The 24,169-nt window shown below is 33.9% G+C and overlaps 5 protein-coding genes across 6 annotated transcripts; 3 read left to right on the forward strand and 2 right to left on the reverse strand.

Annotated features, from left to right (window-relative positions):
- Window positions 1–2,681: 2,681 nt before the first annotated feature.
- On the forward strand, window positions 2,682–4,506 carry LOC18055357 (RING-H2 finger protein ATL13). Its single transcript, XM_006453424.2, has one exon. It carries the CDS (start codon window positions 2,868–2,870, stop codon window positions 4,350–4,352), a length of 1,485 nt encoding a protein of 494 aa, XP_006453487.1. The 5' UTR covers window positions 2,682–2,867; the 3' UTR covers window positions 4,353–4,506.
- A 2,180-nt stretch (window positions 4,507–6,686) lies between these two features.
- Window positions 6,687–10,880, forward strand: LOC18055358 (GPI mannosyltransferase 3). The gene is made up of 9 exons (XM_006453425.2): window positions 6,687–7,046; window positions 7,571–7,688; window positions 7,830–7,934; window positions 8,104–8,390; window positions 9,184–9,465; window positions 9,580–9,781; window positions 10,029–10,180; window positions 10,276–10,438; window positions 10,552–10,880. The coding sequence occupies exons 1-9, from the start codon at window positions 6,835–6,837 to the stop codon at window positions 10,633–10,635; spliced, it is 1,605 nt and encodes a 534-aa protein (XP_006453488.1). The 5' UTR covers window positions 6,687–6,834; the 3' UTR covers window positions 10,636–10,880.
- A 999-nt stretch (window positions 10,881–11,879) lies between these two features.
- On the forward strand, window positions 11,880–13,224 carry LOC112095833. The gene has a single exon (XM_024178286.1). The coding sequence runs from the start codon at window positions 12,842–12,844 to the stop codon at window positions 13,091–13,093; it is 252 nt and encodes an 83-aa protein (XP_024034054.1). The 5' UTR covers window positions 11,880–12,841; the 3' UTR covers window positions 13,094–13,224.
- A 299-nt stretch (window positions 13,225–13,523) lies between these two features.
- LOC18055359 (VAN3-binding protein) lies at window positions 13,524–15,603 on the reverse strand. The gene is made up of 8 exons (XM_006453426.1): window positions 15,418–15,603; window positions 15,261–15,335; window positions 15,086–15,154; window positions 14,613–14,970; window positions 14,343–14,513; window positions 14,140–14,189; window positions 13,912–13,960; window positions 13,524–13,747 (listed from the first exon to the last, which is right to left on the reverse strand). Exons 1-8 carry the CDS (start codon window positions 15,601–15,603, stop codon window positions 13,524–13,526), a joined length of 1,182 nt encoding a protein of 393 aa, XP_006453489.1.
- Window positions 15,604–22,801: 7,198 nt separating this feature from the next.
- Window positions 22,802–23,948, reverse strand: LOC18055360 (transcription factor IBH1-like 1). Of its 2 annotated transcripts, none has more exons than XM_006453427.2 (2): window positions 23,799–23,948; window positions 22,802–23,563 (listed from the first exon to the last, which is right to left on the reverse strand). In XM_006453427.2, exon 2 carries the CDS (start codon window positions 23,560–23,562, stop codon window positions 23,008–23,010), a length of 555 nt encoding a protein of 184 aa, XP_006453490.1. In that variant the 5' UTR covers window position 23,563; window positions 23,799–23,948; the 3' UTR covers window positions 22,802–23,007. The 2 variants fall into 2 exon arrangements, with proteins under 2 accessions (XP_006453490.1, XP_024034062.1); XM_024178294.1 differs by lacking the exon at window positions 23,799–23,948 and adding an exon at window positions 23,685–23,706.
- Between the last annotated feature and the right edge of the window lie 221 nt (window positions 23,949–24,169).

The following is a 24,169-nucleotide window of genomic DNA, read 5'->3' on the forward strand; positions in this document are numbered from 1 at the left end:
AATTTAATGTATGTGACTTTTGTAATAAATATTAATGTAAGATATATTTCGAACTTTACTTTTATTTGAATTTTTTATTTTAATATAATTAACTCAAAATCGAAAAAAAAAATGTATTAGTTATTCGGGAATCGGGAACTCTCGGGGATCCCATGTTATTATTCGGGGAGGGGACGGAGACATACGCAAAATATCGGGGATGAGTACGGGGAGATCGGTCCCCTCCCCTCCCCTCCCCATTGCCATCCCTAATTTCCATACAAGATCATAGAGTTTTTCCTTTTTTTTTTAATCTATTAAATTTAATCTTTTCAAAATTAATTCTTCTAATTTTGACCTAATAAGTGACATTGTTCTTGTCATGATGAGCAACATCGCTCAATTAATCAATGGTTCAATTCTATTTGTGAGATATTATACATTTGAGTATATTAAATAATCCTTACTTTTAAATTAAGTTGCGATGCTTAAATGTTGATAATCAAGTTCTAATTAATCCACTAATTAATCTCCACCATTTTGGACTAATACTAACATGGCATTATCCTTGATAAAAGAGACTCACAATTTCTTGGTGACCATAGCGAGAAAAATATCTCCTTAGTTTTGAAGATTGGTGGCAATATTTCAGCTCACATCTTTACAAGCTTTGATGCTGTTGTCACCATCTTTTTTGCTGTTCCTTTTTTTTTTAATTTTTTTTTTATGAAAGGTTGTTGTTCATTTTTTTAAGTTGAAGAAATTGCTTCAGTTGATTGTGTTACTCAATGCATGCGTGCCACACACACACACACACACACACACAAAAAGAAGTGACAAATATTCAGACATTATGACTGGGATGGCGTGCTCGTTGTTCTTAATTTAATTTTATTGGCACAATGAACAAATAAACCCTTCAATAAATTTTTCTAACATTGAGTCTTTTGCAATTTCTTCTAGTGTAAATTCCACAATTTTTGCCTCTTATTTGCATTTTAAGTTATATTTCTTATCTTTGAATCAATTACTTTCCAGTTCCCAAAAGCTATGGCAAGTCACTTACGGTTAAATCTTCCTTAAATTAGAGCCAGTTATTTAGAACAGACTCATCCCATATCACTCTTATAAAAAAATTACTGGTTTTCCCTAGAAAGGGAAGGGCAAAAGAAGGAAGAAGCAATTTTGAGTGCCAAGCACTTTCAAAATCTTGCACACATGCTTAAAATTCACCTTTTTCGAAAAGCACTCGAATCTAAATTCTCAATCCATCCCGAGGAGACATAAAGCAGGGAATATCAAGAAAAGTGCTTCTTCCATTTAGGGGACCTTGCTACGTTACAGATTCTGTATGTAACGCAGCAAATGAGGAGCATCCACGCGTTGCAGGAGAGAGGAAAAGTTGTTGGAACTTAGCTGATACAAGACTAATTTCTATTGAGCTGTTACATACAGAGTCTGTAACGTAGTTTTGTCCCCATTTAGGTGTTTGGTTCCATCAAAGTTCAAACTTCCGAAAAGAAAATCCCAAAATCTATGAAAAAGCTGGCTCAAAAAGGAAAAGTTATCAAAAGCTCCCGTAAGATGATTGAAATACCCTTAAGTGTGAAGTTACATACTTCCACATTTTGATGGTCAAAATCATTGTACAATGGTATTTGGTAATTTCCCTAGGGGTTGCCGGGTTGAGGACCTATTTGACATTATGGGTAAACTGTACCTTTATATGAGAAAACATAAGAATCCAGGGATCCAAATGTTATTTACTACTCAGACATACCGAGCTCAAAAGACTCATTTCAACGGGGTTCGGGACCTCTTTGATACAAATAAAAAAACTATGCATTGTTTTTTGAAACTCACAAAATAGGGACGCGCAAATGTTATTTGCTCGAATACCAAAGTCTATGACAAAGTTGGCCAAGAGATGGGGGCGTCAAAGAAAAAGAAAAAGAAAAAGAAAAAGAGAAAAAAACGAGGAAAAACTGATTGTCTTTTGAATCGCCAGAGAAAGCTCCGTATCCGATGCTTTCTCAAAATTCCTTTCCAAATACTCTTATATCTCTCTCCGTAGACTTTGTAACTTTCACTAGTGCTGTGTGTCTTCTCCTGTCCTTGCTCACCACAAGAAAGAGCGATCTCTGGTACCTTGTCTACAATGTTACAAGTGTAACAGAACTATTAAACATGAAAAAGAAAGTGATCAGAACAAATGCAAAAGTAGTAAATAAGAAAACAGAAACAGAAAAATCAGTAAAAATAAACAAAACGAAAAACCCCATTTGAAGATTTTATTATCTTTTTTTTATAATCTTTTTATTTGCACTGAATAGTTTAGTCTGGGGAATTAAATGGGCATTGGGGTTGATGTAGATCAGCTAATGGTTTCTTTAAAGTCAACCCAAATGAGAAAGAGCCTTGTGTTTGATGGAAAATGAAGCAAAACAAGTCATCTTTCTAGTTTTAACCGGTGTGTATATAAATGAGAATTTGACTGTGATTCTGCGAAGGTTTTTACAGCAAATGAGATTGTTGTGATCATTTTAAAAACACATTTATTTTTCTGTATTGTTGGTAGATTTATTTATTGGTTGCTGGTAGTCATCAATTTTGTTTTTTTTGAAAGCTCAACTTCTGTCACCATTTATATCGAACTCCTTAAATTCGCATTCAATTCTCTCTCTCTTTCTTTGGTCATTTGACTTGCAGTTTCCTATTGCAGTGATAAAAATTCAATTTTTATCCCATTCACATGATATTAAATCTTGAAACAGCTTCTGGGTATCTTTGTTTTTGCTTGTTGCATATCAAATGGGATGCGTGATAAAGTTGCAATCTTGGTGAGTTTTTCTTAAATCTTCTTTGGCAAAAGAAAAGGGAAAAAACAAATGGCTTGGTTTTTCCTTGAAATTAAGGAAAGTACCATCGTTTCTCCTTCATCACAGCCAAATTTTCTCCCACAGCCGCCTCCATCTCCACAAAACGTTAATGATGGGTTTAATTTGGACAATAAGGTCAGCCCTAGTATACTTCTTATCATTATAATTCTTGCTATCATTTTCTTTGTTTCCGGTTTGCTTCATCTTTTAGTAAGGTTTCTTTTGAGGCCAACAAATAGAGACCCAGAAGATTTAGATAATGTGACTGCACTTCAAGGGCAGTTGCAGCAACTCTTCCATCTTCATGATGCTGGTGTTGACCAATCATTTATTGACACTTTACCTGTGTTCTACTACAAAGCCATTATAGGACTCAAGAACCCTTTTGATTGTGCTGTTTGTTTGTGTGAGTTTGAGCCTGAGGATGAGCTCAGATTGTTACCGAAATGTAGCCATGCGTTTCACATGGAGTGTATAGACACATGGCTCTTGTCTCACTCTACTTGCCCTTTATGTAGAGCTAGCTTGCTTCCTGATTTCTCTTCAAGCAATAGCTGCTCACCCGTTGTTCTAGTCCTTGAATCTGGGAGTGAGAGCTCAAGGGAGATTGGTGGGGATAGAGACAATCTAGGCAGAACCAATTCAGTTCTGAGAACAAGTACCCATCTTGGGTGTCGTGGAAGCAGTGAATTTGGTTCATCCCACATTGATTATACACACAAGTCTTGTGAGATTCTACCAAAAGAAGATGCAGTTACCTCACCGACAGCAGTGTTAGATTCAGGGGAAAAAGTTGTGCCTGTTAAGCTAGGCAAGTATAGAACTGTGGATGGAGGTGAAAGTAGCAGTAACAACAATATTGATGCTAGGAGATGTTTCTCTATGGGGTCTTTTGAGTATGTAATGGATGAAAATTCTTTGTTGCAAGTAACAATTAGAACACCAGTGAAGAAACAGTCCAGCAAGAAGCCCTCTTTGCCATTGACTCCTGGTCACAGGCTAGCAATGTCTGAATGTGATTGTGAATCAAGAAGAGAATTCAATGGCTTTGACACAATTAAAGGTATTGGAAGTAGTTTTGGTTCTAATATTAGTGCGGGCAAGGGCAATGATATTGGTAGAAGCAAAACAGATAGCTTCTCCATATCAAAAATTTGGCTTCAAGGTAAGAAGGAGAAGCATAATTTGCCGGAAGATCCATCGAGGAGAGCTTTTTCCTTCCGATTTCCAGTCAATAGAAATGCTGCTGCGGTTGGCGATGACCGGGATTTGAAATCGAAGAATGGCAATGTTGGTACTAGGAGGACTATATCAGAGATTGGCATTAGCAGGTGGGAATATGGAAGGAGTGAATTGGGTTGTGATGAAGAAAACCAAAGCTGTAGCAGATCGGATTTACAAACAAAGACACCATCCTTTGCGAGGAGGACTCTCCATTGGCTTATGGGGAGACAGAACAAGGTTGTTCATTCGTCCTTTACACCCAATGTCTAGAATATTTTTTTTTACCTTGGATTCTTCTCCAGGAATGTTTTCTTATAATGTCTCCATTATGGAAGAAAGATTTGGATGATATGTAGCAGGAAAACGAAAGGGAAAGCTAAATACAGAATTGTTGCATTCTCCATATAAAAATGCTCATATTTTCACAGCCTATTAGGTGTTCAAGATTGCTCTATAATTTGTTATGTCTATCTTGCTTTTTTTTTTTTTTTAATTGTATAGGTTTGTTTTGTCTATCTTATTTTTACATTCTTGGACTTTGCTAGCTAGGAGCAGTTTCAACATTTGAAATCAGGCATAGTTATTGATCTTTCTTATTAGTGTCTTCAAATTCAATGTCAAAATAAGTTAGGTCTACACATTTCATTTTCTTGGTTCATTGGCTTTTTATGTTAAATGTGACTATTGATCTGAAAGAATTTTTAATTTATTTGTAAGAATTTCTAGTTTATGCTTTCATAATCATGGATATGACAATATGCTGTTGTTAGGTAACAAGTAGATTGAAACCATTAGTGTGAGATGGAGACTTGAGTCCCTGTATGGAGGTCCCAACTCCCAAATACATTGTGTGGCAAATTCTTTCAACTACTTGCTTTTATCATCTCAATGATTTATTTCAATAACTTTACTTCCTTCATTTTTAATCTAATTTTGCTGCATTTTTCTTTCACTATTTTAAAGTAAAATCATCTAACAACTACAAGAAGATGATAATGATTCTTTCCATTTCTCTTCTATAAACTGTAGTATGATCTGTGAGAAAAAGTAAATGAATTCAAATAACCATATATAATTATAAACAAATGATCGAATTCCCCATAGCGAGTTTTTTATTTTTTTATGAGACTATTGCTCGTGATATTTACAATCATACAAATTACTGAACCAATTCGAGTGTGAGAGAAAGTGAATGAATTTAAATAACCATATATAATTATAAACAAATGATTGAATTTTCTATAGTGAGTGTTTTTTTTTTTATGAGACTATTGCTCATGATATTTACAATCAAATCAACTCTACTTCTGGAATAAGACTTTACTTCACTTATGAGATAAAACTGTCTTCATTTAAGTTTTGAGAAAAAAAATTTAAATTAAACCCTCACAATGCATCTAGAGGGATTCAAACCACTTTCCTCACAAGTAGGGAATGACTCTAGCCACTGAGCTTGGCCCTAGTGGTTGAATTTCCCATAGCAAGTTGAATAATACATTTGAGTAATAGAGAAAAGAACCATTAAGATTTGGTCCAGTAGTTAGAGCCACTCTCTCACAAGTGAGGGAAGTGGTTCAAGCCCATATAGATACATTGTAGGAGTTTTATTTAAATTTATTTATAAAGCTTGAGTAAATACAGTTTTCGATGATTAAAATTTTGCTCTCAATAATTATATGGTTGTAAATATTTTGAACAATAATCTCATTAAAAAAATAATAGAAAAGGGAAACGGAAAGGGGAATCCAAATTGAATTGGGAATTTGAAATGCTGACAAGTGCACATTAATTATCATTTCAATTTTAGCAGAAGCTGCCAATTGAGGTCAGTATGGTCACAGGCTGTTGCAATAAATATAGGCAAACTTTTAAGTGAACTACAGAAGACGTTTGATTTTTGAGGGATGCTAAACATTAATGGTAGATGTTAATAAGGGCCAAGGGAATGGTTGAGGTGCCGTTTTCTGGTGTTATTTCAGACACCCAACGACCATCCATCCTTTGTCATGTGATTGTCCCTACTTGAACTATTAATTGATTTAATTGATAATATTCTTTTTTGCCTAGTTAAAAATACTTGGAGTTCAAATCATGCTCACATTAAAATTCGGAAAGGAGTTTGATTTTTTTTTTAAAAAATTTATATAATCTCATTAATGTTAATTACCAATAGCGATACTTTCATGACCTTTTCGGATGTAGTTTGATTATGTAGCTAACCTCAAAGAATAATAGTAAAATTCTTTTATTGGCTTCTAATAACAACTATTGTATGTTAAATAGAAATGGGTACATGATCAATAAAATTAGTTGCTATATAAAAGTGAACGTTTGTATTGTGCTGCCGTACAACGAATTCCGAAAAACAACCAGTGAAAACACGATCATTAAGAATGATTTTGGCGAAAATGTTTTTGTTTGAGGTCCGAGGATTAAGTACAAATTAGGGGTACAACAATGCAAAACAAGAGTAGAAGATTTCTTCATTTGGGCCCGAGGGCTTCTCCATCGTCTAGGTCCACTGGGCTTGCTTTTTGTTAATCATTTCATCTTTGGGCCAGTTATTCGTATTAATTTTTATTAGACTAATCACATATATGGATCCTGAGCGAATCACAAGAAAGTATAGAGCTTAGGACTTTGTTTTGAGGAAATGGTCAGTGAGATGTTTTTGACAATTTCAATAAACTGAACTGACGTTCGGTTGTTCAGTTCAGACTTTAGTATCCACGGACACAGAAGACACAACACAATGAGACAAAGACACAGAGCTGTTAACACAAACAGTAACATATCTGAGGAAGAACAAAACAAACACTCGAAATCTCTTTTTTTCTCGTCGGAAAAAAGAATCTTTGGGATTTGTTTGGCTATAAGAATCGTCAATGCTTTGCTTATACAAACTTATTTCAACCCAGATGAGCACTGGCAAACCCTTGAAGTTGCCCATCGCATCGTTTTTGGGTAATAACAAACACCCATTATGCCGACACACACACACACACACACATATGGGTTTTTATTATTTATTTTGAGCAAAGTAGAGGCTTGTTTGGTTTAGGAAACACTGAAAGTGCTTCCACATTCATTGTCAATAGGAAACTGCAACTGTGTCTGTGTTTTATGTAGCTTAGCGTTTCCGAATTGCTTATTTGGATTTTTGTAAAAGTGGATATAATGAGTGTTTGTCATTTCTGTTTCTTGTTAATCATCTCTCGTTTGACAAAAATGGTGGAAAAGTTTGATTTTTGGAAGCACTGAATTGCTTTGTAAGTGTGTTTTTATCTCTCTTTTGTTTTATTTCATTTAGCTGTGCTGAAGCACTTGTTCCTTGGGGTAATGGGTGTGAGGTATCGGTTAACGTAAATGGGAATTAAAGTCATGGCGGTTTCTGATTTTGAAAGCGGTGGAAGTTTTTTTAATGTGAGTTAATGGTGCATGGTTGAGTTGTGCTAATCATACTTTTTTTTTATTTATCAAATTGGTAGGTATGGTCATTTGACATGGGAATGGAAGAAGGGAATCCGAAGCTACTTGCATCCAATGCTGTTTGCTCTCCTTTACAAAATTCTTGTTTTTTTGCATCTTGATACTCCCTTTTTCATGGTAAATATAGTAATGTGTGTTTGGGTTTGGGTTAGATGTATATAGAATTAGTAACAATTAAATACTGATAGAGGGATTATATAGCTTGTCTTTTTTGTTTATTTTAAGACGCACTTATATACCCTATTTTATGCTTCATAGATAAAGGCTCCACGGCTGCTGCAGTCCTTATTTTCTGCGGTTGGTGATTTATACTTGTACAAGTTTTCTCGTGTCCTCTTTGGTGATCATGTCGCAAAGTGGGCAGTATCCTTCTGTTACGAGTTTTTACCGGATTATTCTAATATTATTTATCGATTTTACTGCTATTTTTCCACTTCATATCAGAGATTATCATTTCTTTTTATTGAAATGCAAGACACTGTAATTTTCATCCTGACATTGATGATAGTTGATGTCCTTAACTGTACTGCAGTTGTTTTCTCAATTGGCAAATTGGTTCATGTTTTTCTGTTTCAATCGTACATTTTCAAATAGTTTGGAGACTGTTCTTACCCTTGTGGGTCTATACTATTGGCCTACTTTGAGAGTTTCTTCGAGCAAATTTCCCTCTGTTTCAAGGAAATTGGGTTTGGCTTTGGCAGCATTAGCTTGTGCTATTCGACCAACAAGTGCTATTACGTGGTTGTATGTTGGCCTTCTTGAGCTAATTTTTGCACGTGATAGATTGCAATTTATATTTCTAGAGGCAGCCCCTGTTGGGTAGGTAGTAATGCATGTATCTGCCTTTTTTGTTCCTTTGCTTATTAATGGTTTTCAATTCATTGATTTTCTTATCCATACCTCATTCTCCTGTATATAAATGGAATCATTAACAGCCTGGTGAATTTGATAAAAATGTATTCAAGCCGGATATTTTGATATTCATGTGCTAAAAGACAATCTGGAGATATTGGTATTTTAAAAGGACGACTATTATGCACAGTGGCATCTTTAAATCCATTGTGTCAACATTTCTAATGATCCTTATATGCTGAATGTTCTTCCTTACTGATCTATTTAGAAAATGATGCAAATCCGTTTTCTTTCTATACATGTTTGTTCTTTTATTCTTCTTAATGATGGGGATTATAGGCGATCTGAGGGGATTGTAGTCTGTGATAATTTCTGGATTTCAATTCTTTAGAAAAGTAAGGTTGAAACAATCTCATTCATCTTTGTAATTTTTCACAGATCGCTTAAACAACTCATAGTCACATTGAAACTAACTCAAATTGCAACTAACACACACAATGTACACTCTTGCTAAATTATATGGCCTTGGCCTGTCAGATATTCACATGGTTTCGGGCATTGTCCTTCTGTGAAAAGTGATCATTCCTTGAAAATGGAGTTTTAGACAGCCACACCAGTTATTTATGTCATTGCATTTGCCACCTGTACTGCTGGGTTAACTGCAGAAACCATTTAACAGACCAAACGTATGCGAGCATGCTAAAATAATTTTAGGCGTTTATCTCTTCTTGATTCCTTACACTTTTACTTATGGTATCAGGGTCCTGGTGCTTGGACTTACGTGTTTGTTGGATCGTTTGATGTATGGCTCGTGGGTTTTAGTACCTCTTAATTTTCTGAAGTTCAATTTTCTTTCTTCTGGTGGAGATTATTATGGAACTCACAAGTGGCACTGGTACTTCACTCAGGGATTCACAGTCATGGTCTTCACTTTCTTGCCATTTTCAATAGCTGGCATCATCAAGTCTAAACATTGGAAGCTCAGTGGTCTAATTGCATGGGTTTTAGGACTTTACAGTGTATTAGGCCATAAGGAATTCAGGTAAACTCAATCTCTATTGGAATCATTTTGTGAGGATTTGCAATAGAAAATTCAATTTTGGACCTTTGGTCTTAGTTCATAAAGGCTGCCCTTTAATTATTCCATCACCTACAGGTTTGTCCTTCCTGTGCTTCCGATAGCTTTGATGTTCTCTGGATATTCATTAGCGGTGATGGAAAAAGCTGATTATTTAGAAAATAAAAGGAAAGGTTCTTTAAACACTCGTTCCAAATGGCTTTCTAAAACTCGATTTGCCATCTTCTTCTTGCTTGTTACCAACATTCCAATGGCATTATACATGAGTTTGGTTCATCAGGTAAATTAACTTCCTTGTCTAGAAGCTACTTCTTACATTTCCTCAATAGACACAACTGCGTAACAACTAACAAGCTCTATTACTCGCGCGCATGATGTTTCAGTTCCTTTTCAAAAGTGATTAAAATAAAATTTCTCTATTATTCTTCTCATTTTCTTTGTTTTGTATAACTGTAGTTAAGTAAAGGTTATTGTGATGTGTTCTAATTCTCTTTTGGCTACTACTTACCTTCAATCCTGCTTGACAGAGAGGAACTGAAGATGTAATGAACTATCTATCTAAAGAAGCCCTGAATGAGAAAGTGAAAAGTATCCTTTTCTTGATGCCCTGTCATTCCACACCTTACTACTCCGCTCTGCATCGCAATCTGCCCATGCGTTTTCTGGACTGCTCACCTAGGTCTGATCTTTGGGTTTTCAGTTGGGTTAATCTTTAAATGCCGCTTGATATGCAATTACCCTCTTAATATTTTTGTTCTGGTTTTTGCTCACCAGAGAAGAGAAAGGAATCCTAGATGAGTCAGACCGTTTCATGAAGGACCCTGTTGCATTTACATCAGAAATTACAAAAAATGGTTCTCTACCTAGTCATGTTGTATTATTTGGTTCAGAGGAAATATTATTGAGGGACTTACTTAAATCATATTCCTTCAGAGAGGTACGTGCTAAAACTTACCTTCTAAGAATAGTTTCATTATACTTTATTTTGTTTATTTCATTTTCAACTGTAGCTCATTCTACTTTCTGAATGAAATCTCATCATCATGCCAGATACGTAGGTTTTTCCATGCTCACTTCAAGGTGGACCGTGATCTTCAAGCATCAGTTGTTGTATATGCTTTGACTAGCAAGTGACAGTTCTGCTATTTGCAAACCTGTTTTTGTAATCTAATCTTTCCCTCGCTTTCTTAAACTCTTCTGTATTCTGCCCTCATGAAGAGTTAGCCATTTGTTTATGAAAACACAATTCGAGTGTCATCCGAGATGAAATTATGAATGTCCCTGTCACCAGCTAATTTGCTGTAACTTGAACTAAATGGATGTCTTTGACTATGCACGCGATAGTATAACATGTGAAAGCCTTAGAGAATATTCTACTGGTTGAATGTAATAAGATGATAATTAATTTCAATGTTAAAAATATTTTCTTTTCTAAATTTGTCCAGAGTAGAAGTACTAATAAGCCTATGTTCTCTTTTCTCTTCCATTTTGAACTCAATGAGCATTATAGAAAGGATGATATTGTTCTTACTCTGCCATTCTAAAATGTGATTAATGGCATATATCCAGAAATATGCTGTTAATTTATAAGACTTAGGTCCCATTTTATGGTATTTTCTTTTTAAAAATGTTTGGTGGACACTTGCTGTTGTGGTTTGGAAGTCAAGATGATTTGAACCATGTTTTTATGATGAAAAATTTATAATATTTTTATTACTTTTAATTTTATCAAAATCATTATTTAAATGTTATATTTACTATACATTATCAACTTTTATTCCATAACTTTATTTATTTATTTTTTTTCATAACAGCTGTAGTTTTAAAGTTACAATAACATAAGGAAAAGTAGCTGAGCATTCTGTTAGAAATATTGTTGCCTAGACCAAGTCATCAACAATGTGTATAAACTCTGACGTAAAATATGAAGTGAGAGCAGGATTACTAGGGCATTACAGAGGCTACTAATGGTATATAAACTGGACTTTCCGTATTTATTCAAGCTCCTTATTTAAGAAGGAATTATTACATGCAATAAATATCATAGAAAATGCATATTCCTTAAGACTGAGCATTCTGTCAGGGATTTTGGCTAATAGTACTGGCTACTTTGCATGCTGGCTCAATATTTGTATTTCATACTGGCTACGATGTGGTACTGGCCGAGTAGTAGTATTTCAACTTTCATCCTAGATGCAGTGCATGAAGTACCTGCAGTTGCTCTTGCAAGTTGGCGTACTTTGGGTCGGTAGCCACATTCTTTGAATTCTGGCCCTATTGACATAAAGTTCAGTTACACTTTGCCTTGCCCATAATGAAAGGACTCATGGCTTATCCTTTCATCCTGGAAAACTATTGTCCAATAACGCAGCCTAATATCTACACTTGTTTCCCGGGATAAGTAAGACCCACATGCAGCCAAAGCCAAATTAATTAGGTATCTAAGGGGAGAAAAAAAGTTGGAAAAAAAAAAAGATGTGTGTGGACAAGTTAATCTGTTGACATTCTAGGGTATGTTTTGGGCCGGGCGTTTGTGATCGGTTCAAAGACTAACTTACTAGGTTGACACTCGTTCATTTTCTTTTCAGAGTGAGGCTGACATTTGTCACATAAGAAAGAGACTTGACATGTCAAGATTCAGGCTTCTTGCTTGCGCATGGATAGATGAGTCCATAGAAGTAGAACAAAAGCTTGATTATCAGTAGGTTGGTTGATTGATCAATATCAGAAATGGGCTAAGCCAGTCTTTTTCTGAGAAAGGAAAAACGAAGAACACTACAGAATGAGAAATGACATGATCAGGAGACAAAGAACTAGAAGAAAGAGCCCCACCAACTCAACCCGCTGTCACCATCCATGCTTCTGAAAAGCTTGCATTATCAACTTTCCACTGCTTTGCTATCTATCTCTCCACACAATACTTCCCCCAGGCATCAACCAGTAACCGATATAAAAATAACAGCTTACTGAGATGATTCTATTGTTAAGCAGAATATTTCTACTAAATGAATCCCTTTGTTTTGTAAGCACTTTAGTTCCATAATAAAATTGGGTCTTCAGGAAGCTGTATCTTATTTTATCCATTTAATTACAAGTGTTATGTCATAGTTTTCTGAAAAGCAAAGGCTAGAGCTTATCATTTAGCTGATGTGCATGACAACAAGAACATAATGACAGCTGAAAATGACTACCACAGCCATATTGCTCCATATCTACCCCATCTTTTGCTTTAAATTCCAATAGTGTCTCCACTTGTTGTAACCCATTACATATAAAAACACCTTGGCTGACTTGAAACTTGAAGCCTTAAAATTTCATTGAATTTTGGGATTGGGGCTACATGAGAAGAGCTAGCTTGTTGATCATGAATAGAAGAAACAAAAAGACGAAGATGGGCAGTTTGGGAGTGAGAAAGAAGGTGAAGCTTGTCAACTTTTCAGTTCAAAGAAATCTTTCTACTCTGCGAAGGATCATTCCTGGCTGTGATCGGGCTGATGTTGATACCTTGATTCTGAAGTCTATTGAGCAAATGTTAAAACTACAGTTACAAGTTTCTGTTCTCAAAAGCCTCTCAAATTACTTTGGGATATAATATGAAAGGGTTATTCAGAGCAACTCAAATGTTGTATCAAATGTAAGTTTCATTCACTTGTAAGATTAAGTTTCCTATGTGTATTGTGCATCTACTTTGTGTTTTAGACAAACAATAATTTAATAACTATGGTTCATAATTCTGATTTGACTGCTCAATGAGTCGATATCATATATCTTTTCTATCATTTCATCCTTCTGTTGTTTTGATTAAGCATTTTGTCGCCAATGTATTTGATCTCTTCTTGTGTATGCACACATCTTTAGCTACGAATTCACATTTTGTGACATACTGAAATAGAAGAGTGAAATTGAAGAGAAAGCAGTTATAATCAAGCTCATAGTTGTAATACTATAGTTTGATCATAATTACACAATATATGAAGTACAGATACGCAAATTACTATTGCTCATAAAAGCACAACATTACTTCACTTTTTGTAGTAGTGAAGCTCATATTTTGTGAAAGAAGCAGAAAGCATAAGCATGTGATTAATGGTTGTTGCCCACATCTTGTACCGCTGATAATCATCTCCCATGTCCAGCTTAATCGTCCCCAGGTTTGTAGTCAACACGAGAAGATAGCATGTATCAGTCTCTCGAACATCAGCATCTGAATCTTTGTACAACTCAGCGTGCAAATCTAGTATGACACCTAACATTTGAATCAAGACTTGTTAATATAGTTAATTCTCATTTGCACATGGACATACTTTTCTTAAAACAATAGACATGATTACTGGAGTCTTAATACACTTATTTGTACAAGATTAGCATTAAATAGAGGGAAAAGGGGAAAAGAAGAAGAGTGAAACATACTTTCTTTCTTGCTTTTCAACAGATTAAGCTTCTTTAGTATCAGCACAACCTGTAAAGTTGGAATTATAATCATAGATTAGGCTAAAGCTGCAGCAAAAGTTCACATAGGAATCATCTGCCTTTTCTATTTTCCCTTAACATTTTATCTCTAAGGTTCAATTTACACTCTGTTTGGTTGCTAGGAAAATTGTAAATAGATAGGAAAACTTATTGTTAGATAACTCAGACCTTAGAGTTGCTGTTTAAGATGATGGACACTGATCTCATAATGTAATCCCCTGTTTGCGTAAAATTCAAAAACAGAAAAAGAAAATTTGAGACACAGTCTAATGGAGATGAGAATCATGAAACAAACTACGAGAGTCCAGAAAATGTGTAGTTGCCAAGTGAGTGATACATAGAACTTGAATGAAGATTACGAATCCATCTACCATCTGATGTTTCAATGCCAAGCTCAATGCCTTTGGCAAGTAATAATCTACACTTCTCAAAGTCGAAATCAAGATCATTAACGTTGTCTTCAATAGGCAGCACGGGAGTGCTACCATTTAATATGTTCTTGCATCTTGATCTTGCCTTAAGTGTTTCGGCTCCTTTCAGTGCTGAAAAAATTAAAAAAAAAAAGCAAAAACATCAATTATTTGTACGAGAAGTAACATGCATTATTAGTTCATGTGTGTAAGTGCAGAATGATGATTTACATGTTGTAGCTGCAGCCGTGAATGTTAAGATGTCACTTGCACTTGTACCACTCATGGCTGAGCTTATGACACTACTAAGCTGCTCTTTCTTAGCACCCATTCCTTCAGCAACTTTTGCACATTGTGCCGCAACCAAAGCAGCTGCAGAGGCCACTGCAGCCTCCTTGGATGTGCTAGAATCGTCCCTTCTTGCATTTTCCGCTGCAATTGCAGCTAGTGCAGTTGCTATCCCTGCCACTGATATTGCTGCATGCACTTCAGCTCTTTGTAACCTGTCTTCTTCTTTTCGCTTTTGCTTGAACTCTCTCAACCATTTCTTGATTGAAACAATCTTAAACGGCTTTATCTTCCATGGTAGCTGCATTAAGAATAGTGATCAGACTTCTAGTTTGAAGCATGAGCAAAAATTATCAGCATTCATATGGACTTTTCTTATGGTTGTAAAATATAGGTAGCATATGTGGATTCCATACCCATTTCTTTCGGAGACAGCTGCCGTAGTTCAACTCAGGATGCATAGCTTGTTGCATCCATATCCAGGACTGAAAACAATCAAGGAAATATTATTCATGAATAAGTCTTCTGTTCAACCAAAACACGAAAACAATGATCATATTAGCTATGCAGCTTGAAATGATTTGCCGTTACCTTCACATCATTGGATTTCCATGGCGGTAGAGACTTGAAATCTGTATCATCCATTTTTACGCTATTGTCCATCTTCTACATGTTACAAAATCTTATTAAATTTCTCTTGTTCATTCAATAAATTAAGTATATCTATATGCTTAGCAATTGAACTTACCGTAAATGGCACCTTGGTGTCAGCCTGATCAAACTTCTTAATCGAGTTATCAAGTGGAACAATTGATCTGTCTTGAAGCTCTGCAGGTTGCAGAGCTTGAACTGCAAAGTTGCACCATGCACGCGAAAGAAAATCCATTGTCTCAGGATGTGCCTCGGAAGGCGTCGGGTTGAAATTGGTATCCATGTATTGAGAGAGCTAGCTTGAACTATGTGATATAAAGTCAAAAACAGAGTGAGAAAATTGTACCTAGTTTGACATATATATAACTCTAAACATGCATGTACACTTGAGTAAACATTCTAAATCACCATCATGTCAATGTTATAATGTTGCAACTTTAAATATGGTCCATTAAAAAAGTTCAGCATAGAGCTTTATGTCCCTCTTTGCATCATTACCGTTAGTTGGGTTTGATCAAGATAAGAGATTGCAATCAAATAAGTGATTACAAATTTAAGTTACAGGTTGTGTATGTCCTTCCAGGCATATACATAAAGTTTTTCTCCACAGAGAAATTAGACAGATGAGATGTTACAGTTGGAAAATGAAATCAAATGTTTATAAATGGAAAAATAACCAAAACTTCCTTCTTATTTGACAATTAATCATTTTTGCACCCATGGTTTAAAATCCACCAAAACTGTCACTGGCATAGTGACAATATTGTAATATTAAACAGTGGGATATACTTTTTGGAGGATAATTTGATCTTTTTGAAATAAACAAATCAGACAATGAAAAATGGATGGACTTTGCACTAAAATTGAAGTAAAAAATTTAATAATTAACGAATATTATTAACGTTAAGAGAGTCGTAATGAGTTGTAAAATATGAGAAGAGAAATGATTAATTTTACCAATCAAGAGGGAGTTTAATATATATATAAAGTGGAGCTGCACAAAACAATTGAACAAAAATGGACCTACTGGGAAATATAAGTGTCCGTAGATAGACAGATTTTGATTGGAGGGAGCCCCTCAAGATTGCAATGAGAGATAACACGTGCTAACCATTATAGAAGCATTAAGAGTTGTAGGATAAAATGATAATAAAGGCAATGAAAAGGTCCAAATTTCCTTTTGTATCTTTAAATCAAAACCATAACTTGAAGCTAAGTATGGAAAATTTTAGATGAATAAGAGAGAGATTTATTTTCTAGAGCTGTCAAGGGCCACCACATTAGCCCCCTCTATGTGCTGCAGCATTATAGCCAAAGCTTGCAGTTGGGGCTAACATTTAGAAAAAGGAAGCAGGCATGTATCATTGAAGCTAAACATTCTTTAATTAGAATAAAAAATTTGTGTTATGAACAAACCCTTTTGATGATCATGCTAAAGCTTAACTTTTTGTATTAAATTGAGCAAATGGAAGTTGGTTGAGTAGCTTTTATGATCAAAATCTAATTAACTTAGTTGTAATCTTTCTAGATGGCCTTATGGGGTCAGATTAATTTGAGAATTTCTGAGCTTTGGAAATTTAATTGAAGGTGAGCTCATCATTAGAATCATGTGACCATAGATGCTTATACTTTCTTTAATGGTGATTGTGATCGACCGAACTATCGAATATGAGTCTCAGGGAAATGAACTTGCTTTAATTAAGTTTCAAAAAGCATAAATCATTCAGTGTTATGTTAACTTCACTCATTTTATGGTAAACAACTAGATTTGTGGCATACTTCTATAATTCTCATTACAAGTAATATTTAATTTATTGATTAGTACAATTTATTTATGATAACGTAATTATTTATTAGTGAATGGTGATATTTGATCCCTCTATTTAAACTATTTATTTCAGCAGTCCTTATTTTTGAAATCATTTCATCTATTTTTAAAATTACCCTCATTAAAAATAAAAGATGTAATTTTTTAAAACTTTTTCTTTTCTCTATCTTATGAACTCTCTTTCATAAATCACCGCCATACCCACCTTCAATACGACCAAAGTCATTATCAATATTGAGCAACACTTATTGTTAGTTATTTTGAATATTTTTCTTTGTAAAAAATAGGGAACAAATGGTTTAATGAATTAAAAAAAAAAAGAAGAGCAAATCCTCAAATCGACTATGCCTAATGAAAAACAAAGAGAACCCAAGTAAATCGCTATTGTGATTATTTTAATCATGCATTGAAATTATTTTTCCTCAATCATAAAAGTTACCATCCCTTTAGCAAAGCCTCTACCATCAACTACGGTCTAATTGTTTCCAACTATCAGAGGAACATAATGACACCTTATGGTTCATTTTTTAGTCGCGTTTAGGACAAAGTAAAGTTTGATTCATCAGTCACCTTTAAACTATAGTTATGCTTATAGCAAGAACATGTGTAAAACTTTCGCTTCTTCCATTCACGATCCAAATATAAAACAAGGATTTTAGCTGGCATACAAGGAGATTGGGATTCAGCACTGAGTTTTAATCTTGAATTTGGTTGCATAAAGGCTTCATTCAAATTCATACTCTCATAAATGTTATTCAATATTTAGTGATTGATTTATTGGTGATGAAAATGGGAACAACTGTGATTGTCGAAAAAGGAAGAAATAATGCAGATGAAAGAGAAAAAGAAAAAGTTGAAAATTAATTAATTTTTTAAATTTTAAAGAGGGTTTTTTTAGAAATTGATGAAGTAAATTAAAAGGTAAATAGAGGGGTTCGTATATCACCTCTCTTTATCAAGTTCAAATTTTGTAAAATGGGAAGGTTTCAGCAGCAACTGATTTGGTGACTTGCCGACTTGCAACTTAACACGAGACGAGGCCCAACCATTTAGTACAAAAGTTTGGCCACCTTGCTGTAGTTGGGCCTTAGGCGTCGCTGGCAAGTTCTTTTCATTTAGGATAAGAGTCGGACTATTAGCATCTAGTCAAAAGTCTATTAAAAACCTCCTCTTGCACATCCACATTGTGTCCCACAATTAAAATTACCTGAAAAGACATTTTCCTGAGATGTACTTGCGAGACCTGAGATGTTTCTGAATCTCACCGTCAAACCTTGCTTTGTGTTTCACAACTCGTCAATTCATGTGTAGCTGTAGTCAGTCTCACAACCTCAATACAGCTCTCTTTAAGATTTTGCAAGAATTTTGTGGACATTTTCCTGAAAACTAACTGTTATTTCTGTTCAGAATTCACTTCATGCATTGAAAGAAACTTGTTCTTCGAACTCAAATCCAAAACACAACCCTTTACGACTTTTATTAAAAACTGCTTACAACCACGTTAAGGAATAAGATACAATTTCAAATAGTAACATTAATGTCTGCCTTCATTACGAGTAATTCCGCTTGAAAGCTTCCACAATTAAATTTTATAATAATAAAGTCAGATTTCATGATCATGAGCCTGAACCCACAGTCACTGAGCCTTTAGGGTAGGGCATAAAACTCTTTAAAGCTTGATACTTGACTGAACATGGGTTAGGAGGCTAATTATAAATATAAAACCTCTGGTTCTACAATTTATAGAGAGTATTATTACAGAAATATGGAAAAGCACCCACATTACATACCAGATTACCAAAAAAATTGTAACTACATAGGCTTCTTGATTTTCTTAATTAGAGGTTGAAAAAATATATCAAATTTTGGTATCTAAGAAGAATGAGCACCAGCAGTGTGAGAATTTCACCACCATTACTACGGTTTAACAATAGCTTCTTTTTTCTTTTTTCTTTTTTTAACTAATTAGGGTTATTTGGGAATAAATGGGGTGTTATGATATTGTTCAGTTTCTTTTTAATATTATAAAGTGGTGAAATGAGAAAAGGGGTTCTAATAGTTCTTTAAAGGGTTGCTAGTAGTTCCACACTTCCACTCTTAGGATAATAACATCTACCTTCTTTAATTTTAAACGGTTTTTCAATCGAGGATATAAACTTTCAGCTGTTATGAAAAGGTCCCTAATTCATATGGAGTTGACCCAACTATCTTTTAGTGTTATATTTCAGGAGCTTGGCAGCACATTTATATTATGGGTCCAACTATATTAGAACCGTTTTACGGTGGAGCACTTTTTCATAATTATATTATACGATCAAAATTATAATATATTTTTTTATTATTTTTCACTTTGCGTGTGTTGTTGTGATTCGTGCTGATTAACTCTAAAATAGTCATGGCCTTATATTACACATAAGAAAAAAATAGTAAAATAAAATTTTTTTTTTGGCGTGTCTTGTTATATTATTCGATATATACATTAATTTCACATTCTCTCTCAGGGCCCAATACAAACCCAACGTGCCCTTGAAGTTTCTGCCCATGGTCGGTCTCCTTTGGGTATCGGAACAAAAAGATAGCAACTTTTGGGCTAGCGCTGGACTCCATTGACAGTGGCAAAAGACTGCCCAATTGACTAATTGAGCAAAGTTTTTGTCTGTATCGTTTTAACGCTACTCATTTTCATCGAACATTCCCTGGCCTAACACATATTTACAAGAGAATGGTTCTTTTTCAAACCTGAAGTAGACGCTATCACGCCGTTGAAGATCAAAAAATATATTACCTCCAAGCATACTTAAATTTGAAATGCAGGCCCAATTTGGGAGGTCTGGACAATTACGTATGCATGTAGAAGATAGTTTTCCTTGTACTCAATATTCTTGTGGTTTTGATATTTACTAAAAAATCTAATGAGAAACTTTGTTATAAGTATAAATCATGATATGTCATCCTCAAAAAACAGTTCAGTTGGTTGATATTTTATTGTGGTAGTAAGAGGCAAAGTGTCGATTCTAAGAAAATACATTAATTGTGGGGTAGGATGGGGGGAGGTGTGCATAAGAGTAATGTCAAAGTCACAAATTATACTGTATAACTTACGTGACTTAATAATATTGGTTTAATGAAATAAAAAAAATCATGCATAACATTTGACATTTTAATCCATTAATATATTGTTATGCCATAATCAATTTGTATAAAATAATTTTTACAAAATAAATTTTGTGTCTCCGACATTAATTATTTCTATGAAAATTTAAAAAAAAATGTGTCATGTAAAAATTCTGGAATTGTACTTATCATTTTTAGTTTGTATACAGTAATGTATATCCCTAATATTTTGCATAAAAAAGAAGAAAAAATGTTGCATAAGTTTCCTGTTAAAATTTCATTGAAAACAACAAAAATGATTTTCCTCAGCTTATTTTGGACTGTTTTCAAGATTATATGAAGAAACTAGTTTATGAAGAATTCCATATAACAGCTTGTGTCTTTTCATATCATTCATTTTGAAACATTAATTGTTTCCTTGTCATGTATATTTATGGTTCTAAAAAGTCTATATGAATTAATAAACAGAGTTGAAAACTACCCAACTAAAATTTTCGAAGGGGATTTGCTGTCATCTTATGTATAAATCGGCAAACATCAACACTCCGATTTTCGGTTGATCATGTTTCAAGAAACTAGAGATAAGAGTAGTTATGATAATGTGATGTGAAAGCTCAGCCAACGAGTGATGAGAAAATGAGATGGGTTTTGTGTATTCATATGCTTGGATTATTATTAAGATAAGAAAGTGCATTTCACGAAATGATTATTGGTACATATTCTTTTTAATTTTTTGAAAGAAAAGTTTTGTTTTGATCGATTCAAAATGACGCTGATTCGATCTAATCAAATTGAAACTTATCTCAATAGTGTTTGGGCAATTGTAGTGACTCGACAGCTGGGTAAATAAAACCTTGTGAATCCTATTGTGCTACTAGTTACGCTTCATGCTAAATTTCGATAGTATTTAAAATTCATGCAAATGTACGGACTCTTGAAATTTACGGGCCGGATTGATTTCAACCAGTTTTCTTTGACTTAGCTCATGAATTTAGTTATGGGAAGATAGTAAATGAATGAAATTAATATAGACTTGGTCCAACTCATCTTTAATAAAAATGGTGGAATAGATTTAGGGATTGTTTGTTAATCATTTGAAGTCTGAAATTTTATTAGTTTTATATTTTTTTTTCTAAAATTTACTCTCTTTTTTTGTTACTTATGTATGATTTTTAAACATTTACATCTGAATTAAAAAAATAAAATTTTGTAACTTTTATCAGAATGTGAAAAGATTTAAATGAGAAGTAAATATTATATTACAAATATCACTATAAAATTATTTATTTCTTCAACTATAATTTTTTATTTATTTATAAGGATGTTAAATAACCATATTTAAGATTTTTTTTTAATTTATGAAAACAAACAAGATGCAATTTATATCTAGATATTAAAAAAAATGTCATTAAGTTATTTGTATTCAGAATCATTCAGACTTTAGAAAAATTCAGACCCATTTAAATTTTAGACAAAAAAATAAATACTACCTTACACTTTAATGGTTGAATACAAACAAATTGATGTAAATTAAGATGACAACCAGAATTTAAGAAAAATGAATGAAGACAAAACAAATCATTTGCCATTTAACGATGAAAGGCTAAAGAATTTTGAAGATTTGAAATATGAACTGAGAATGTATATACCTATAGTTAAAAGTACATCGATTAAGACAATTCAATGTCGAACTTAACTAAGTAGTTATATATACACACACACGCTATTAACTTAATTTGAATCTTGGAGAGATACTGAAAATTAATTTAGATTTGCTCATCTCTACTTTCTTTTAAATTAAAACATTAAAAAAGAAATGTAACTCTCCCCAGAGATCTCTTTCACATACGTATATATGTATGTATATATGCTTGTATACATACATACATACATAAACCATTGTCTATAAGCATACATTTAAATGCTGACTATTACAAGGCCATATTCAAGTAAACTTCAAACTTTGCTCTTGTCGCCGTCATATAAATGAGTACACTGCTCAGAGGATTGTGCACTGGTGTCCAATGCAGTTCAGTTTTATACGAAAACTCATATCGTTTCTTAACCAAAATTAGCAGAGAGAAACAATGAACACAGCTGGGAAATCAATACTTGAAATGTTAAAACATTAAATTGCATGCGTTCATACAAGCACCGATTTATTATTCCCCTCAATGCCCTATTCAATCATAAATAAACTCTTGTATTTCTAAAGCAATAACAACAGCTTTATATTCACATAAGGATTGTCATTATTATTCCCCTCAATGCCCTATTCAATCATAAATAAACTCTTGTATTTCTAAAGCAATAACAACAGCTTTATATTCACATAAGGATTGTCATTATTATTTTACCATAATTGCTTCCATGTTCTTAATAGAATTTCATTATTTGATTGTATCCTAGTTGGGGAAAAAAATCAATATCTCTTTGTCATTTTTGTCTTGAAATTGCAGACAGAAGAATAATCAATGTTCCCCAAAAAATGAAAATTAGTACTTGCAAGCTTAACGCAAGTCATCAAGTACAAGAAGAGTGAAATAAAAAGCATAGTATTAACTTATTACATTACATATAGTTCATAATTCTGTACATATGCCTTAAGCTTAAGTAACTTACCAGCTTCTTTCGCCCCATATATATATATATATATATTCTTGCAAAAAGGAGACATTTAAAGGAAGGTAATAATAAAAAGTAACAGAAAATTAAATAAAAACAAATGGTTCACCATTGATCTTCTTAACAGCTCATCATCATCTCAGTAGCATCAGCAAGACTCCTCATTACATCAATTTGAGCTCGAAGAGACAATATATAATCTAGGGTTTCTTCAATCAAAGACACTTCATCCATGAACACCCCGCCGGGGACTAGACTCTTCAATATTTGTGTTCTTTTATTCACCATTTGCTTTGCAATAGAACTTGCCACAGCTTTGTCAGGAATCCTTTTCATTCGTCGTCTAATAATAGTTCCAGAGCTCTTCTTCAATATCTTCTTGCATCTCAGCCTTTTGATGCTCGTTGAAATCTTTGTAAGCCTCTCACAGTCAGAACCCAAAATTTGCTGAACAAAGAGTTTGCCATGATTATCATCTTTCGAAGCACTAGCAATGAGAGCACGGCTCCAGCTTGTTCTACCATTTCTTGCGGAAGCCATGGCTATGTCTGCCGATAGCTTTATCGCCTTCTTTCTCTCTGAAATAGACATGCTTTTTGCTGAAGAACTGCATATTTGTAAGCCCAATATCCATTTCCTGAGAAATTCTTGCTTCAGTGAGCTTGGAGCACGCATCCTGAAGAAAGAAAAAACAAGCGAATTAAATTATGAATTATTCGAATGAAAATAAATAATTAGGGTTTACAAGGCTCAATATGGTGCCTATTAAAAATGTTGCACGAAAATAAAACAGCTACCATGTTGCGAAATGTTGAGAGCTAGGGTTTTAGTAAAGATTATTATTTGAAAGGTGAAAAATAAGATTTGCTTTGATGCGTATGTAAATAAATTGAATATATGTACGTACATACCTTGTTCTTGTGTATTAAAATAAGAAGAGATAAAATCATGAGAAGAGTGTGAAACAAAATTAAATTGCAGAGAGTGTTTGCAGCGATTTGCAGATCCAAGAAAAGTAGTGTGATCAGAATCCAAGAGAGAAGGGAAAAAAAAAAGGAAAAAAGAAGAAGAAAAGAAATAAACAAGAATGAGAAAAAGAAGAATGTGCCGAAACACAATTTATGTTCTCAAAGGAAGAGAAAATGGTGGGCCTGTGGGAGAAAGACACAGCACATGCGGGCACATGGTGTTTATGGCCCACTACACAAACCCTAGAGAATATAATTTTTTTTTAATTTTATATTTTATTATTATTGTTGTGGGATTTATAGAACGAATTAAG

This window comes from Citrus clementina, unplaced genomic scaffold, assembly GCF_000493195.1.
Source record: "Citrus clementina cultivar Clemenules unplaced genomic scaffold, Citrus_clementina_v1.0 scaffold_1, whole genome shotgun sequence".
NCBI classification, from domain to species: Eukaryota; Viridiplantae; Streptophyta; class Magnoliopsida; order Sapindales; family Rutaceae; genus Citrus; species Citrus x clementina.